Source organism: Taudactylus pleione, unplaced genomic scaffold (genome assembly GCF_031769625.1).
Source record: "Taudactylus pleione unplaced genomic scaffold, aTauple2 ptg000805l, whole genome shotgun sequence".
Classification (NCBI taxonomy): domain Eukaryota; kingdom Metazoa; phylum Chordata; class Amphibia; order Anura; family Myobatrachidae; genus Taudactylus; species Taudactylus pleione.
In genome coordinates, this window is record NW_028285207.1 from 335,375 (window position 1) to 353,000 (window position 17,626).

At 45.2% G+C, this 17,626-nt stretch overlaps 2 protein-coding genes across 2 annotated transcripts in view; one reads left to right on the forward strand and one right to left on the reverse strand.

Annotated features, from left to right (window-relative positions):
* Window positions 1–17,626, forward strand: part of LOC148474856 (uncharacterized) — a 202,790-nt gene that overhangs the window by 178,926 nt on the left and 6,238 nt on the right. The window contains exons 1-3 of the mRNA XM_088458077.1: window positions 5,571–5,632; window positions 15,331–15,495; window positions 16,340–16,531. Coding sequence (XP_088314203.1) covers window positions 15,418–15,495; window positions 16,340–16,531 — 270 coding nt within the window. The 5' untranslated portion in view covers window positions 5,571–5,632; window positions 15,331–15,417. Of the gene's footprint in view, window positions 5,633–15,330; window positions 15,496–16,339; window positions 16,532–17,626 lie in introns of the transcript that reaches the window.
* LOC148474857 (uncharacterized) overlaps window positions 1–17,626 on the reverse strand; it is a 107,611-nt gene that overhangs the window by 26,687 nt on the left and 63,298 nt on the right. The gene's annotated exons all lie outside the window — the stretch shown is intronic.

A 17,626-nucleotide genomic window follows, 5' to 3' on the forward strand; every position in this document is an offset into this window, starting at 1 on the left:
GTACCAGCACTTTTCATAGACACCAGCCGGACTGACCACTCACCTTATACAGTGAGATGCGGACATCAAAAGGTTTCTTTGGAGCTTTTACACCCTTCACCAGCATAAGATTTGTTATACACTCAACTCTCTATAGGTCATGCACTCACCTATACAGGGCATCCAGAAAGTATTCACAGCGCTTCACTTTTTCCACATTTTGTTATGTTACAGCCTTATTCCAAAATGGAATAAATTAATTATTGTCCTCAAAATTCTACACACAATACCCCATAATGACGTGTAAAAAGTTTTTTGCAAATTTAATTAAAATAAAAATAAAAATAAGAAATCACATTGACAGTCCCCTCTCCCTATGATACTACATATCAGTGTGTGCTGGGAGCTGTGTTATTCCCCCTCATACATCACTGTACAGTCCCCTCTCCCCTATATAATAATAATACCACATATCAGTGTGTGCTGTGAGCTGTGTTATTCCCCCTCATATATCACTGTACAGTCCCCTCTCCCCATATAATAATAATACCACATATCAGTGTGTGCTGGGAGCTGTGTTATTCCCCCTCATATATCACTGTACAGTCCCCTCCCCCTATATAATAATAATACCACATAGTGTGTACTGGGAGCTGTGTTATTCCCCCTCATATATCACTGTACAGTCCCCTCTCCCCTATATAATAATAATAATACCACAGATCAGTATGTACTGGGAGCTGTGTTATTCCCCCTCATATATCACAGTACAGTCCCCTTTCCCCTATATACTAATAATAATACCACATATCAGTGCATGCTGGAAGCTGTTATTCCCCCTCATATATCACTGTACAGTCCCTTCTCCCCTATAGACTAATAATAATACCACATATCAGTGCATGCTGGAAGCTGTTATTTCCCCTCATATATCACTGTACGGTCCCCTCTTCCCTATATAATAATAATACCACATATCAGAGTGTGCTGGGAGCTGTGTTATTCCCCCTCATATATAACTGTACAGTCCCCTCTCCCCTATATAATAATAATACCACATATCAGTGTGTGCTGGAAGCTGTGTTATTCCCCCTCATATATAACTGTACAGTCCCCTCCCCCTATATAATAATAATAATACCACATATCAGTGTGTGCTGGGAGTTGTGTTATCCCCCCCCACATCATTGTACTGTCCCCTCTTCCCTATATTATAATACCATATATCAGTGTGTGCTGGGAGCTGTGTTATTCCTCCTCATATATCACTGTACAGTCCCCTCCCCCCTATATAATAATAATACCACATATCAGTGTGTGCTGGGTGCTGTGCTACTCCTCCTCATATATCACTGTACATTCCCCTCCCCCCTATATAATAATAATATCACATATCAGTATGTGCTGGGAGCTGTGTTATTCCCCCTCATATATCACTGTACAGTCCCCTCCCCCCTATATAATAATACCACATATCAGTGTGTGCTGGGTGCTGTGCTATTCCTCCTCATATATCACTGTACAGTCCCCTCCTCCCTATATAATAATAATACCACATATCAATGTGTGCTGGGAGCTCTGTTATTCCCCGTCATATATCACAGTACAGTCCCCTCTCCCCTATATAATAATAATACCACATATCAGTGTGTGCTGGGAGCTCTGTTATTCCCCCCTCATATATCACTGTGTGGTTCGGTCACCCCAATACAATAATAATAAAAAATATCAGAGTGTGCTGGGAGCTGTTATTTCCCCTCATATATATCACTGTACGGTCCCCTCTCCCATATACAGTCAGGTGCATAAATATTGGGACATTGACAGAATTTTCATATTTTGGCCTCCAGCACCACAATGGCTTTGAATTGAAACAAACAAGATGTGCTTTAACTGCAGACTGTCAGATTTAATTTGTGGGTAATTACATCAAAATCAGGTGAACAGTGTAGGAATTACAACGGTTTCTATATGTGCCTCCCACTTTTTAAGGGGCCAAAAGTAATGGGACTATCAACTCAAAAGCTATTTCATGGACATGTGTGGGCTTTTCCCTCGTTATTTCATTATCAATTAAGCAGGTAAAAGGTCTGGAGTTGATTCTAGGTGTGACATTTGCATTTGGAATCAGTTGCTGTCGACTCTCAATATGAGATCCAAAGGGCTGTCACTATCAGTGAAGCAAGCCATCATTAGGCTGAAAAATCAAAACAACTCATCAGAGAGATAGCAAAAACATTAGGTGTGGCCAAATCAACTGTTTGGAACATTCTTAAAAAGAAAGAACGCACTGGAGAGCTCAGCAACACCAAAAGACCCGGAAGACCACTGTGGTGGATGACAGAAGAATTATTTCTTCTGGTGAAGAAAAACCGCTTCACAACAGTTGGCAAAATCAAGAACACTCTCCAGGAGGTAGGTGTATATGTGTCAAAGTCAACAATCAAGAGAAGACTTCACAAGAGTGAATATAGAGGGTTCACCACAAGATGTAAACCATTGGTGAGCCACAAAAACAGGAAGACCAGATTAGAGTTTGCCAAACAACATCTAAAAAAGCCATTACAGTTCTGGAACAACATCCTATGGACAGATGAGACAAAGATCAACTTGTACCAGAGTGATGGGAAGAGAAGAGTATGGAGAAGGAAAGGAACTGCTCATTATCCAAAACATACCACCTCATCAGTGAAGCATGGTGGTGGTAGTGTCATGGCGTGGGCATGTATGGCTGCCAATGGAACTGGTTCCCTTGTATTTATTGATGATGTGACTGCTGACAAAAGCAGCAGAATTAATTCTGAAGTGTTTCGGGCAATATTATATGCTCATATACAGTCAAATGCTTCAGAACTCATTGGACGGTGCTTCACAGTGCAGATGGACAATGACCCGAAGCATACTGCAAAAGCAACCAAAGAGTTTTTTAAGGCTAAAAAGTGGAATGTTATGCAATGGCCAAGTCAATCCCCTGACCTGAATCCGATTGAGCATGCATTTCACTTGATGAAGACAAAACTGAAGGGAAAATGCCCCAAGAACAAGCAGGAACTGAAGACATTTGCAGTAGAGGCCTGGCAGAGCATCATCAGGGATGAAACCCAGCGTCTGGTGATTTCTATGCGTTCCAGACTTCAGGCTGTAATTGCCTGCAAAGGATTTGCAACAAAGTATTAAAAAGCAAAAGTTAGATATAGGATTGTTTAGTTTGTCCCATTACTTTTGGCTCCTTAAAAAGTGGGAGGCACATATAGAAACCGTTGTAATTCCTACACCGTTCACCTAATTTGGATTTAATTACCCTCAAATTAAATCTGAAAGTCTGCAGTTAAAGCACATCTTGTTTGTTTCATTTCAACTCCATTGTGGTGGTGAATAGAGGCCAAAATATGAAAATTCTGTCAATGTCCCAATATTTATGCACCTGACTGTATAATAATACCACATATCAGAGTGTGCTGGGAGCTGTGTAACTCCCTCTGATATATAACTGTATGGTCCCCTCCCCCTATATAATAATAATAATAATAATAATAATAATAATAATAGCACATATCAGTGTGTGCTGGAGTTGAGTTATTCCCCCTCATATATCACTGTACAGTCCCCTCTCCCCTATATACTAATAATAATACCACACATCAGTGCATGCTGGAAGCTGTTATTCCCCCTCATATATCACTGTACAGTCCCCTCTCTTCTATATAATAATAATACCACATATCAGTGTGTGCTGGGAACTGAGTTATTCTCCCTCATATATCACTGTACAGTCCCCTCTCCCCTATATAATAATAATACCACATATCAGTGTGTGCTGGGAGCTGTTATTTCCCCTCATATATCACTGTACGGTCCCCTTTCCCCTATATAATAATAATACCACATATCAGTGTGTGTTGGGAGCTGAGTTATTCCCCCTCATATATCACTGTACAGTCCCCTCTCCCCTATATAATAATAATATCACATATCAGTGTGTGCTGGGAGCTGTGTTATTCCCCCTCATATATCACTGTACGGTCCCCTCCCCCTATATAATAATAATACCACATATCAGTGTGTGCTGGGAGCTGTTATTTCCCCTCATATATCACTGTACGGTCCCCTCCCCCTATATAATAATAATACCACATATCAGTGTGTGCTGGGAGCTGTTATTTCCCCTCATATATCACTGTACGGTCCCCTCCCCCTATATAATAATAATACCACATATCAGTGTGTGCTGGGAGCTGTTATTTCCCCTCATATATCACTGTACGGTCCCCTCCCCCTATATAATAATAATACACATATCAGTGTGTGCTGGGAGCTGTGTTATTCCACCTCATATATCACTGTACAGTCCCTCTCCCCCCTATATAATAATAATAATATCACATATCAGTGTGTGCTGGGAGCTGTGTTATTTCCCCTCATATATCACTGTACGGTCCCCTCCCCCCTATATAATAATAATACCACATAGCAGTGTGTGCTGGGAGCTGTGTTATTCCCCCTCATATATCACTGTACGGTCCCTTCGCCCCTATATAATAATAATACCACATATCAGTGTGTGCTGGGAGCTGTGTTATTCCCCCTCATATATCACTGTACAGTCCCCTCCCCCCTATATAATAACACCACATATCAGTGTGTGCTGGGAGCTGTGTTATTCCCCCCTCATATATCACTGTACGGTCCCCTCTCCCCTATATAATAATAATACCACATATCAGTGTGTGCTGGGAGCTGTGTTATTCCCCCTCATATATCACTGTACGGTCCCCTCCCCCTATATAATATTAATAATACCACATATCAGTGTGTGCTGGGAGCTGTGTTATTCCCCCTCATATATCACTGTACGGTCCCTTCGCCCCTATATAATAATAATACCACTTATCAGTGTGTGCTGGGAGCTGTGTTATTCCCCCTCATATATCACTGTACAGTCCCCTCTCCCCTATATAATAATAATACCACATATCAGTGTGTGCTGGGAGCTGTGTTATTCCCCTTTATATATCACTGTACAGTCCCCTCTCCCCTATATAATAATAATACCACATATCAGTGTGTGCTGGGAGCTGTGTTATTCCCCCTCATATATCACTGTACAGTCCCCTCTCCCCTATATAATAATAATACCACATATCAGTGTGTGCTGGGAGCTGTTATTCCCCCACATATATCACTGTACAGTCCCCTCTCCCCTATAGATAATAATATAATATATACAGGACACGTTACCAGGCTCCGGCTGTCAGGAATGTCTATGACAAAATGGCAGCTAAAGCTCCTGTGGCCCCGCCCCCTCTGCTCTGTGACTGGGAGACTATAAGAATATGGCCGCCGGTCACCGTACATGAGGACACCATTATACTAGTTATTTGTTACTCTAGTGATGAAGCTGTGAGCGGCAGGTGCAGGTGGCTATTAGCTACAGGACGTCCTCCCTACGATGTGCTGCCTGATTGGCTACTCGCTGCTGCCAATCACCGCACGGAGGGGAATGAGAGGAGGGCGGTCACTATGATGCTGGGGGCGGGGCAGACAGCTGTTATAGTAACATCCAGAAGAGAGGGGCGGGGCTATGTAGAGGGGGCGTTTCTTCTATTTACTGCAACTTCCGGGTGACGGTTCCAGCAGGAGGAAGTGGCAGCAGGTGATGGTATTTATTATTGTTATACAGGGGGAGCAGACTGTGGTGCTGCATTATCATTATACAGATAGAGCAGACACTAGTGTTCTTTATAATACAGATGTAATAGACCCTGTGGCAGCCTTTAGTGCTGCACTATGTTTATACAGGTAAAGCAGACCCTAGTGTTGGTATAATACAGGTGGATCAGAACCTTTAGTTATAATAGTATAGCTTTGGCTGCATTATCTTTATACTGGGGGAGCAGATCCTTATGGTTCTATAATACAGCTGATGCAGACTCTGGTGCTGCATTATCATACAGGTGGAGCAATTCCTTTTGTTAGTATAATACAGCTGGAGCAGTCTCTGGTGCTGCATTATCATTATACAGGTGGAGCAGATCCTTTGGTTAGTATATTGCAGCTTGAGCAGTCTCTAGTGCTGCATTATCTTTATACAGGTGGAGAAGACTGCAGTGTTGGTATGATACAGGTGGAGCAGAACCTTTTACTAATATACAGCTGTAGCAGACTCTGGTGCTGTGTTATTTTTATACAGGTGGAGCAGTCACCAGTGTTGGTGTAATACAGGTGCAGCAGAACCTTTTGTTACTAATTTACAGGTGGAACAGACTCTGGTGCTGCATTATCATTATAGAGGTAACAACAACAGAAGCAGAAGTTCTCTCTATATTTTGGGGCACTCACCCTACTAATAAAGCGTAACCTGTAATAGTGTCAGTAAGAAATGACCGAGGTGTTATCCGTATAGCGCAATAAGTCAGGAAATACACAGAATGTAACAGAAAGAGGATATAAAGCCTGGTCTAACCAGGGCCAATAACCCCTCAGCACTGACCAGCTGTGTGATGGGAGACGTATATAGTGATTATCTGTATCATTTATGGTCAGTCATATACATCATCACCCAGTGCTCAGAGGTATGGGGAATAGAGAGAGATATAGATATATATATATATTACACTAAGGGCCGTATTCAATTAACAGCGATAATTTCGCCGGCGTTATAAATCGCCCGACGATCAGCCGATTTTTATCACCCCGCGATAATTTATTGCACTTTTATAGTGAAAAACAGGAGAAACGTTTTCTCCATCTCAGGGATTTTGTTATTCTTTTCTCCAGGTCTATTTTTGCCTAAAAAGTGGGGATTTCTTTCAGAACCCTTTGGACACTACCCTAATGATAAAATTACCACAAATTTGTTTCGTAAGTTGCGTACTTTGCCGAAAAACGACCGCGCAAATATTTTGCGGAGAAAATAAAAAACATTGAAAATGGGTTTAAAGTATTGGGTCTGGTTTTTCGGGGAGCCGTATAGATGTATTTTAAACATTGCACGTGACAGCAGCATGTTTTTTAAAATCATTAAAAAAAACGCCTGCTGCGGTAACGTGCGAAGTTAAAAACACTTGTCGCATCCATATGGCCCCCTGAAGAACCAGACCCAATTCTTTAAACCCATTTTCTACCTCAGGGTCCATAGGGTTCCACAGGATACCTTGGGGTTATAGGTGATGGACGGTGATCATCGAACACTACAGTTAAAATTTTCTCCCTTGGCCTGGGGGCTCCCCCTCTCCTATACCCCGCCCCCAGGCCAAGGCACCGTCAGTTTCGTAGGTGCCCGGCCGGTATCGGGGCACTGCAGGGAGGGGCTGTTACCAGCCCCAGAGAGTCTTCAACACTAACAGTCCAATGGATGTCCGTGCTGCCACTTCGACATGCCGCTGGCGCCGAGACGCCGCTACTGATCCGGGGATCTCGGCGGGCTTCTGGGGTTTCCGCTAACAGGAAGCCCGGGACTGTGGCTGGGCTGCACGGGGGGTACTGCAGGTAAGCAGCTGGCGTCTGTGGTAGCTCCCGCTGGTTCACGGTCCTTCATTGTCCCCAGGGTAGTGGGCTCCCTGGGGTCGGCTGTGCGTAGAGCTGGGCACTGAGCCTGCACTACCACTAGGCCACCAGGGACGTCTGGCTGCAGCGGTGAGGATACGCTCCAGCGTCCTGGGGGTTATAGCATGCCAGGGGAGAGCACCTTCCCTGTCACACAGCCGGAGCCTCCCCCGCTGCTCACAGCGCCTTTCCGCAGCGGTCTGGCGGGCTGTGACAGCGTTCCTCCCCTGGACGGTGGCCATTTTCTATTAGGCAGAATGGTTTCCTTGGTATATGCGGCCCGGGTCCCCCTGCATACCTCTCCTCAATGATAAGGTCGGTGTGTGCAGCACTGTTCCTACCAGACTCTGTGTCTGTGTAGATGATTATAGAGCCATTATGCAGATGTGTTTGCTGCATTATATGTGACTTTAATATGTTAGCGCTGTCTGTATTTCTATTCTGTCAGACTATATAACTATACCTTTTTTTCTGTAGCCTTCACAACAAGTGTTGTCAGGGTGTTTAATATACCTCACATTTGTATATATTTACTTATTGTGTGGTTTGTCACAAACGGTGCCCACTTCCTTCATTGCTATGTAAGTGAGGAGGATGTGCATGGTTCCTCCCCAGTCCTGCTGTCCTGTAATATCAGTCAGTACAGGTGGTGTTGGGGTGTGTTTTATACCTCCCGTATGTGTGGTTTATCATATACAGTGTGTGCTACTCCTTTCCCGCCCTGCAGTCTCGCTGCAAGGATAAGTGTGGGAGACATGGTGAAAGAGGTGTTATTATCCTCCAGGCCCCTCTATTGTCTCAGTCACCTCGCAGAGGCCTCCTTGGACGTCCTTTGCTCTGGCATTGGCGTTCCTGGTAAGACGTTTGGCTGTACCACCTGTGTTTTTCCCCCAATGGGGTTTCCACAGTGGTCTGTTTTGCCCTCACAGGGCCTGCCTCAACAAGTTACACCCATGCAGGTTCCCTCCTCCTACATGGGTAAATACTCTCTCTACTACAGCGCATACCCTGGCAGATAGTCCTCCAGGTTCTGATGCAGGGGGATAAACCCCTTGGACCGTGCCTTGTGATTTATGCCATCGTCTCGGTCTAATCTGATGACGTCTGGGAGATTCTAGATATCTCTGACTCGAGTCCTCTCCACGACAGGCGGAGACTTGGTTTAAGTTACCGTTCTGCCTTGTTGTTTGGGGAGGCCGAACGCCAGCTACTCGGCCCAAACATGCTCTGTTCTGGGAAATAAAGGTTACTTCTGCGGAATATCCTTTATCTGATCAGCTAGTAGAGCACTTGGAAGTGGCTTGGATATCGCCTAGCAATTCCAGCCTCAAAGGCGCCTGGCTTATGCCTATCACTTTTCTGAGGAACATTGTACCAACTGGGAATCACCTCCAAATGCGGTGGATTCTCATGTGCTGCGCTTACTTAAAAGTGCTGCTTTACCTATAAAGTCCATGTCTTCCCTAGAAGATACTACGGATAAAAGGGTCGATGTATTCTCTTTCAGGGGCTGCCCCCAGGCTGGCCATGGCCGAGGAGAGTTCTGGGACGGACTCCCTAGTGGAATCTTTCTTTCGGATGCCACCAGAGATCAACTCTGGGGTGTAAGCTCTGTGATTTAGCCACATATACATATTAATGAGACTGCTTTGGATGTCAGTCTCTTAGCTTCCTGGATTTCGGCTGCTGCTGTGTCAGCTCGCAGTTCCTTAGGGATGTGCTCTTGGAGAGCGTACGTGTACTCTAGGAAAGGATTGAAGTGGTTGCCTTATAATGGTGAAATCTTGTTTGGTCCACACTGGGGACAAGATTGTGGATACGTTGGCAGCGGCTAAGTATGCATGTCTGTTTTCGGCTTATACTACTTTGGGGTCCTGGACCTCGTCCTTTCGGCCCCAAGGTGAGCCTACAGGTCAGCCCTTCCCTAGACAGGCCTCAAGAAGACTGCCAGGTCCAAGCATAAGTCCTCAGCCTGATGGGACTCTTCTTACGCGGAAGGCCTCCCTATCAGTTTTTCTGCACAGGCCCTCTGTCAGACTATGACAAGGCCCTACAACTCCAGAAAGCAATACAGTCCTTGCTTATAGCAGGAGTTGTGGAACTTGTTTAGTTCCCTTAGGGAGGAATGGGTTATTACTCCAATCTATTTCTGGTTCGTATATCGAATGGAGCTAATCGACCTATCATCAATCTTGGGATCCCTATGCTCCATTATACTGGCTATGAAACTTGGGGATTTTCTGGTGTCACTGGATATTCAGGATGCATACCTGCATATTACATTTTCTTCCTCTCACCAGCTTTTTCTCAGGTTTCCTATACAGCAGCCACATTTCCAGTTTTGGGCTCTGCCATTTGGTCTCTTTACTGCATTCCAAAAATGATGGCTGTCCTGGTGGCCCATCTGCGGATGCAGGGTGTCTGCCTGTTGCCTTACCTGGATGACCTCTTGCTGTTGGCAGGGTCTCCGGATGTACTTCACTTCCGCCTGCAGCTACCTATGTCTGCGCTTCAGACATTCTCCATCTGGGAGCTCTGTTGGATTCACAACAGCAGAGGATATTTCATACCGCAGAAAAGATCTCCACTTTGCAGATGCAAGTACGTAGATGCCTATGCAGTCACCAAGTGTTAATCCACTCAGATCTGCAGATGCTGGGATCCATGGTATGGACATTCCACATGGTGGAATATGCCCAGTTTTATTCCAGGCCTCTGCAGAAATTGATCCTCTCCAGGTGGAACGGATTACCCCATCAGATAACAGCACATACGAGGGTGCTCTCTCCGGAGGTGCGTCTGTCTCTTGCCTGGTGGCTACAGACATGTCACCTCACTAAAAGGCCCCCTTTTTGGATTCCGGACTGGGTCCTCCTGACGACGGATGCCACTCTCCGGGTTTGGGGCGCAGTGACAGGTCCACACTCTTTCAGGGTTGGTGGACAGCAGTGGAGTCTGCCCTACCAATTAACATATTGGAACTTCGGGCAGTCTTCAGGGCCCTCTAGCATTCATACTTCACGGAAAGCTTGTGCAGGTTTGGTCAGACTATGCTACGACTGTGGCTTGCATCAACCGTCAAGGAGGAACTCGAAGTTAGGCCGCAGTGACGAGGTGTCATGCATTCTGACATGGGTGGAAGGCAATCTCCCGGCCATATTGGCAGTGTTCATACCAGGAGTACTCAACTGGGAAGCGGACTTCCCCAGCCGTCAAGACGTGCATCCAGGGGAATGGTCTATTCACCAAGAAGTGTTTCAGCTCCTAGTGGACAAGTGGGGCCGTCCAGTGGTAGACCTTATGGCCTCCCAACACATTCACAAGCTGCCTGTGTATGGGTCCAGAACTAGAGGCGCAGAGGCTCTCTTGGTAGACGCTCTGTCAGTATGGTGGACCTTCCAGTTTGCGTACCTGTTTCCTCCATTCTCCCTTCTTCCTTGAGTACTTCGAAAGTTAAAGCAAGAAGGAGGCATGATCCTGCTGGTAGCTCCAGCGTGGCCCAGACGTCACTGGTACTCAGATCTTCATAGTCTCTCTGTCAACCTGTTGTCTCAAGGTCCTTGCTTTTTCCTGGATTTGGGTCGGCTGTCTTGACTGCGTGGCTCTTGAGGTCCAAAGGTTTTTCCAGCTCTGTGGTTAATACCATGCTCAGAGCTCAGAAACCTGCTTCTGCCAGGGTTTACTACAGGGTGTGGCATACCTACTTTGAATTGCCTCGCCCTAAAGGGTACGTTCCCCAGGTGTTTCGGATATCCAGAGTTCTGGCTTTCCTGCAGACAGGCTTAGATCAAGGTCTCCGCCTTGCCTCATTGAAGGTGCATGTATCTGCCCTATCAGTGTGGTTCCTGTGTAGGATTGCTCCTCTTCCTGATATCTGCACCTTTATGAAAGGCATCCTTCGCTTTCAGCCTCCCCTTGTCCCTCTTGTGGCTCCTTGGGATGTGGCTGTGGTCCTGCGGGATCTCCAGGGACCTCTATTTGAACCCCTGGGCTCAGTGGATTTCAAATAATTTACAGCAAATTCTGTGTTTCTTCTGGCTCTTGCTTCAGCCAGAAGGGTGTCAGATTTGGGGGCTCTCTGCTATCGCCCTCTGTATCTGATTTTTCACTAGGACAGGGCAGTGCTTCAGACTTGCCCTCGTTCCTTCATAAAGTGGTGGCTAGTTTCCACATTAATGTGGAAATTATAGTGCCGGACTTTAACTCTCTTGACCTTGCGGCAGGTGAGGCCTTATTGGATGTGGTACGTGCTCTCAGGATTTATGTGGACCTTACCAGTTCCCTTCGGAAGTCAGACTCCTTGTTTTTACTCTATGGTTTTCACTAGAAGGGATGGCCAGCCATTGAACAATCTTTGGCTAGGTGGATTCATATGATGATTTCTGAGGCTTACGCTCATGAGGGCCTTCCAGTACCGCCCTCTGTTACTGCACATTCTTCTCGGTCTGTGGGTCCTTCGTGGGCAGTTCGCCGTGGCGCCTCGACTGTTCAGCTTTGTAAGGCGGCCACGTGGTCTTCTGTCCATAACTTTTGTGAGGTATATGCCTTTGATACCTTTGCCTCTCAGGATGCTTCCTTCGGGCAGTGGATTCTCCTTTCTGCACAGGATCGTCCCCACCCTTCAAGGGACTGCTCTGGGACATCCCCAAGGTATTCTGTGGATACCCTATGGACCCTGAGGTAGAAAAGTAGAGAGATGGTAAGAACTTACCTTTGTTATCTCTCTTTCTACGAAATCCATAGGGTTCCACAGGACTCCCACCCTGTCGCACCTGTGCTTCAGATGGGTTTTGTTCTGGTCACCGGTTTTCCGTCTCCGTCTTTGTGAGAATGTGATTCTTGAGTGTTCCAGACTTTCTTCTCTCTCTTTTTTTTTCTCCTCCAGCCTATGGCTTGTTACATTACTGAAGGTGCCTTGGCCTGGGGGCGGGATATAGGAGAGGGGCCCCCAGTGCATCATGGGAGAAATTTTTAACTATATAGTGCCCGATGAACACCGTCCATCGCCTATACCCCCAAGGTATCCTGTGGAACCCTATGGACTTCGTAGAAAGAGAGATAACAAAGGTAAGTTCTTACCATATCTCTACTTTTCAAAGTTTTTTTTTTGCCAAAAATTTGTGTGGTTGTTCTTCACCAAAGTACGTTATCATTATGGAGGGTGTCCAAAGGGTTCTGAAAGAAATCCCCACATTTTTAAGCAAAAATAGGGATTTTGCTTTTTCTTTTCTCCAGGTCTGAGATGGTGAAAACGCTTCTCCTGTTTTTCACTATAAAAGTACGATAAAAATCAGGCCGATAATCGGCCAATCTTATTGCCAGCGAAATTATAGCCGCTAATTGAATACAGCCCTAAATGTAAGGAGGAAGATTCCCTCTATATAATAAAGCTTCAGCCACCACCTGATTAATATGTTATTGTCTGACATATCTAAGTGCTCATATGTGACACAGTGATAGAATAATCCCATCTATATGACATGGTGCAGTCACATGTAACATACATAAATAATCCCATATATCTGTCATGGTGCAGTCACATGTAACATACATAGGGTAATCCCATCTATCTGACATGGTGCAGTCACATGTAACATACATAGCTAACCCCATATATCTGACATGGTGCATTCACATGTAACATACATAGAATAATCCCATTTATCTGACATGGTGCAGTCACATGTAACATACATAGGGTAATCCCATCTATCTGACATGGTGCAGTCACATGTAACATACATAGAATAATCCCATCTATTTGACATGGTGCATTCACATGTAACATGCATAGAGTAATCCCATATATCTGACTGGTGCATTCACAAGTAACATACATAGAATAATCACATGTAACATACATAGAATAATCAATTGTAACATACATAGAATAATCACATATATCTGACATGGTGCATTCACATGTAACATACATAAATAATCCCATATATCTGTCATGGTGCATTCACATGTAACATACATAGCTAACCCCATATATCTGACATGGTGCATTCACATGTAACATACATAGAATAATCCCATTTATCTGACATGGTGCAGTCACATGTAACATACATAGGGTAATCCCATCTATCTGACATGGTGCAGTCACATGTAACATACATAGAATAATCCCATCTATTTGACATGGTGCATTCACATGTAACATGCATAGAGTAATCCCATATATCTGACTGGTGCATTCACAAGTAACATACATAGAATAATCACATGTAACATACATAGAATAATCAATTGTAACATACATAGAATAATCACATATATCTGACATGGTGCATTCACATGTAACATACATATAGTAATCCCATATATCTGACATGGTGCAGTCACATGTAATATACATAGAATAATCACGTGTAACATACATAGAATAATCCCATCTATCTGACATGGTGCAGTCACATGTAACATACATAGAGCAATCCCATATATCTGACATGGTGCATTCACATGTCACATACATAGAATAATCCCATATATCTGAGTAGGCAGAAATATAATATATCAATTATCGATACAATACAGTGTATATAAACTTTCCCATGGTATCATTTTGGGATAATGTATATAGAGCTGCATATAGTATTGGACACATGGGTTAGATCCCAAATGTAAGTATAAGAAATCCACAACGTAACCCAGATATTACTGCATCAGATTCAGTATGATATAATCCCGGCAACAGTGAAGATCCCGAGCGTCCTAATGTAAGTATAAACCAGCCTAATTTCCCCCCCCAACCCTAACTCTCCCTTAGGGGTGCCTAACCCTAACCTCCCCCCGGGGTGCCTAACCCTAACCTCCCCCCGGGGTGCCTCAGCCTAAGTCCCCCACGGGAACCCTAACCCTCCCTCCCCCTAGCCTAACCCTCCCGGGGGGGTGCCTAACCCTAAGTCCCCCCCGGGAGCCTTAAACCTAACCCTCCCCCACCCCGCGGCTGTCCGCGCGCGACACCCGGCATCACTACGATCGGGGCGCCGGTCTCCCGGCGTCGGGGAAATGCCGGGCATCTACATCTAGACGCCCGGCATTTCACCCTTGCCGGGATATGACAGTCGGGAAGCTGGCTGCCGGTATTTAGGCAGTCGGCTTCCCGATTGCATACCGTAAGTGATTATCCTCCAATAAATGCTTCATCCTCTCCCCTATGCTACATAAACATGGCCGGCAGGGTTGTCACACATGGAACGTACATCCTACAGTGGTAGGCTAACTGTGGATTCCGCATGACAGGTCATGCTGGGACTTATGGTCCCACTACAGCTGCGGAGTCACAGACTGTACAACACTGCTGACACTCAGTAATTATTGCAGATGTGGAGCAGAGAATATAAGATGGGTGATTGTACACAAGTCGCCCAGATATTAGGAGACAGAGGAATAGGGCAGTAGTGGGGAGAGAGGCTGGGCTGGGAGTTGTGGTGCACTATCTGAGAGCGTATAATGTGGAGGGGGAGCAGATAAGTAGGGTAAGATGATGGGGGCGGAGACTTTATCCTATGTTACTGGAGAGAATGACCTGAGGGTGGAATGAGGAGGAAAAGGTGGGTGGGCTGTGAGGGATCTGGCCTGAGGAAATATCATATGGTGTTGTGTACTTGTGTATATTATACTATGTGTAATAATCACTGGTTATCAGGTGTGTGACCTGTGTATAGTGATCAGTGTGTATCAGGTGTGTGACCTGAGTATAGTGATCATTGTGTATCAGGTGGGTGATATCTGTGTAATTCCTGTTTTTTTATGTTACATGTACTCTGTAATATATTATAATTATATTTTTAGACAAGTGAGCCGTGGGGAACCAGAGAATCTTTACTAGAAGTCACGTGAGGGTGAGACGTGTCCTGTATAAATCACTGATCACTAAGGATGGACAAGGATAGAAGTCACATGACTGATAGGATACTAAATCTCACCCTGGAGATCGTCTACCTGCTGACTGGGGAGGTGAGAGGGTCTGGTAGTGTTACAGTGATATCACATATGTATAGTAATAATACAGGGACATGACTGAGGAGGTGAGGGGATCTGGGAGTGTCACAGTGACATAATTTATATCTATACTAATAATACAAGGACATGACTGGGGAGGTGAGGGGATCTGGGGGTGTCAGTGACATCACTTATATCTATAGTATTAGTACAGGGACATGACTGGGGATATGAGAGTATCTGGGAGTGTCACAGTGACATCTCTTATATCTATAGTAATAATACAGGGACATGACTGGGGAGGTGAGGGGATCTGGGAATGTCACAGTGACATCACATATCTATAGTAATAATACAGGGACATGACTGGGGAGGTGAGAGGATCTGGGTCACAATGATATCACTGATATCTATAGTAATAATACAGGGACATGACTGAGGAGGTGAGGGGATCTGGGAGTGTCACAGTGACATCACTTATATCTATAGTAATAATACAGGGACATGACTGGGGAGGTGAGAGGATCTGGGAATGTCACAGTGACATCACTTATATCTACAGTAATAATACAGGGACATGACTGGGGAGGTGAGAGGATCTGGGTCACAATGATATCACTGATATCTATAGTAATAATACAGGGACATGACTGAGGAGGTGAGGGGATCTGGGAGTGTCACAGTGACATCACTTATATCTATAGTAATAATACAGGGACATGACTGGGGAGGTGAGAGGATCTGGGAATGTCACAGTGACATCACTTATATCTACAGTAATAATACAGGGACATGACTGAGGAGGTGAGGGGATCTGTGAGTGTATTCAGTGACATTTGGTGTCTCCCCCAATACACAGGATTACACAGTAGTGAAGAAGACATCCGGTGAGTGTGAGACACCCAGCAGCCGTCCCAGTGTGTCAGGAGGACTGAGCAGGACCCAGAGCCCCATCACGGTGCCTCCACCTCACTCACTGATACATGAGAGACACAATGACCAGAAGATACTGGAACTCACCAACAAGATCATTCAGCTGCTGACTGGAGAGGTGACTGCTGGGAATGGGACATTACACAGGTCACTATAGCAATACCTAACATAAATTTGGCCACATCATTGGCTTAATTATCTCTAGCCGATGCTGACAATCACTCAGCACAAAAGGTGTTACTTCTGATCACACACCTCAATCAGCAGCAGGAAAATGCCTGGTTAGTAATTGTAGCACAGCACATTGTTAGTCCAGCAGATATTTTGCAAGGAACAATTTGCAATATATCTTTCATACTCGGGGATAAGTCCAGCTACCTTGTACATGGGACTGTCGCCCAGTGTAATACTCTTAGAGAAGCTTTCAGTTGTATTCCTCTACTCACTTAATTGCTCCACTGTCCCCCCTTCCCCGGCCCACGACTTCTCCTTTGAATGGATCATAAGGAGCACAAACAGTTACTGATTGTATCGACTGTAGCTCGTAAATGCGTCCTCCAAACCACGATACGGACATACCTTCCTTGCATAGTTTTATTCAAGAATAATCTCTTTTTTTTCGTGCAGATTTCAAATGAATTTGGTGATATCCTCTCTGGACAAGTGTAAGGAGATTAAGGACTTCATTCAGAGTCAGTCGAAGCGGCCGCACGGTCGTACAGAAAAAGGGGCCGGATATGCAAATGATTCCCTCGCAAGTTGCGTCCCTTAGGTCGGATCGTTAGCTGGCCGACCAAGGGGTGGATGCGGTCGGACCGCTAAAAATACGCCCACATGTCGTACGCATAGCACGTCATCTCCGGCTACATAAGGATTAATCGTGAGCTTCGACAGCCATCGGAACTGGTCGTAGAGCTAAAGGTTGACCTGACCCTCTCTTAAGCTCTACGATCATGTCAGTGTAAAACCTCCCATGTCACGTGTGCCATGACACTACTTTGTAATTTATGCACTCCCATAAAACGCCGTTCGCATAATTAGGCACGCCTGCGTTCGCATCTCCACTCCCCCGTTTTCAAGCACCTTCCCCTGTTACCACCCACAAACGCCTCATTCTGTCACTCAAACTACCGACCTGGCTGTGTTCAAGGAGAGAGAAATTTCTGATCGTAGCGGCTAGTTTGCGCTCGCGCATTGCGACCTTTACGACCGA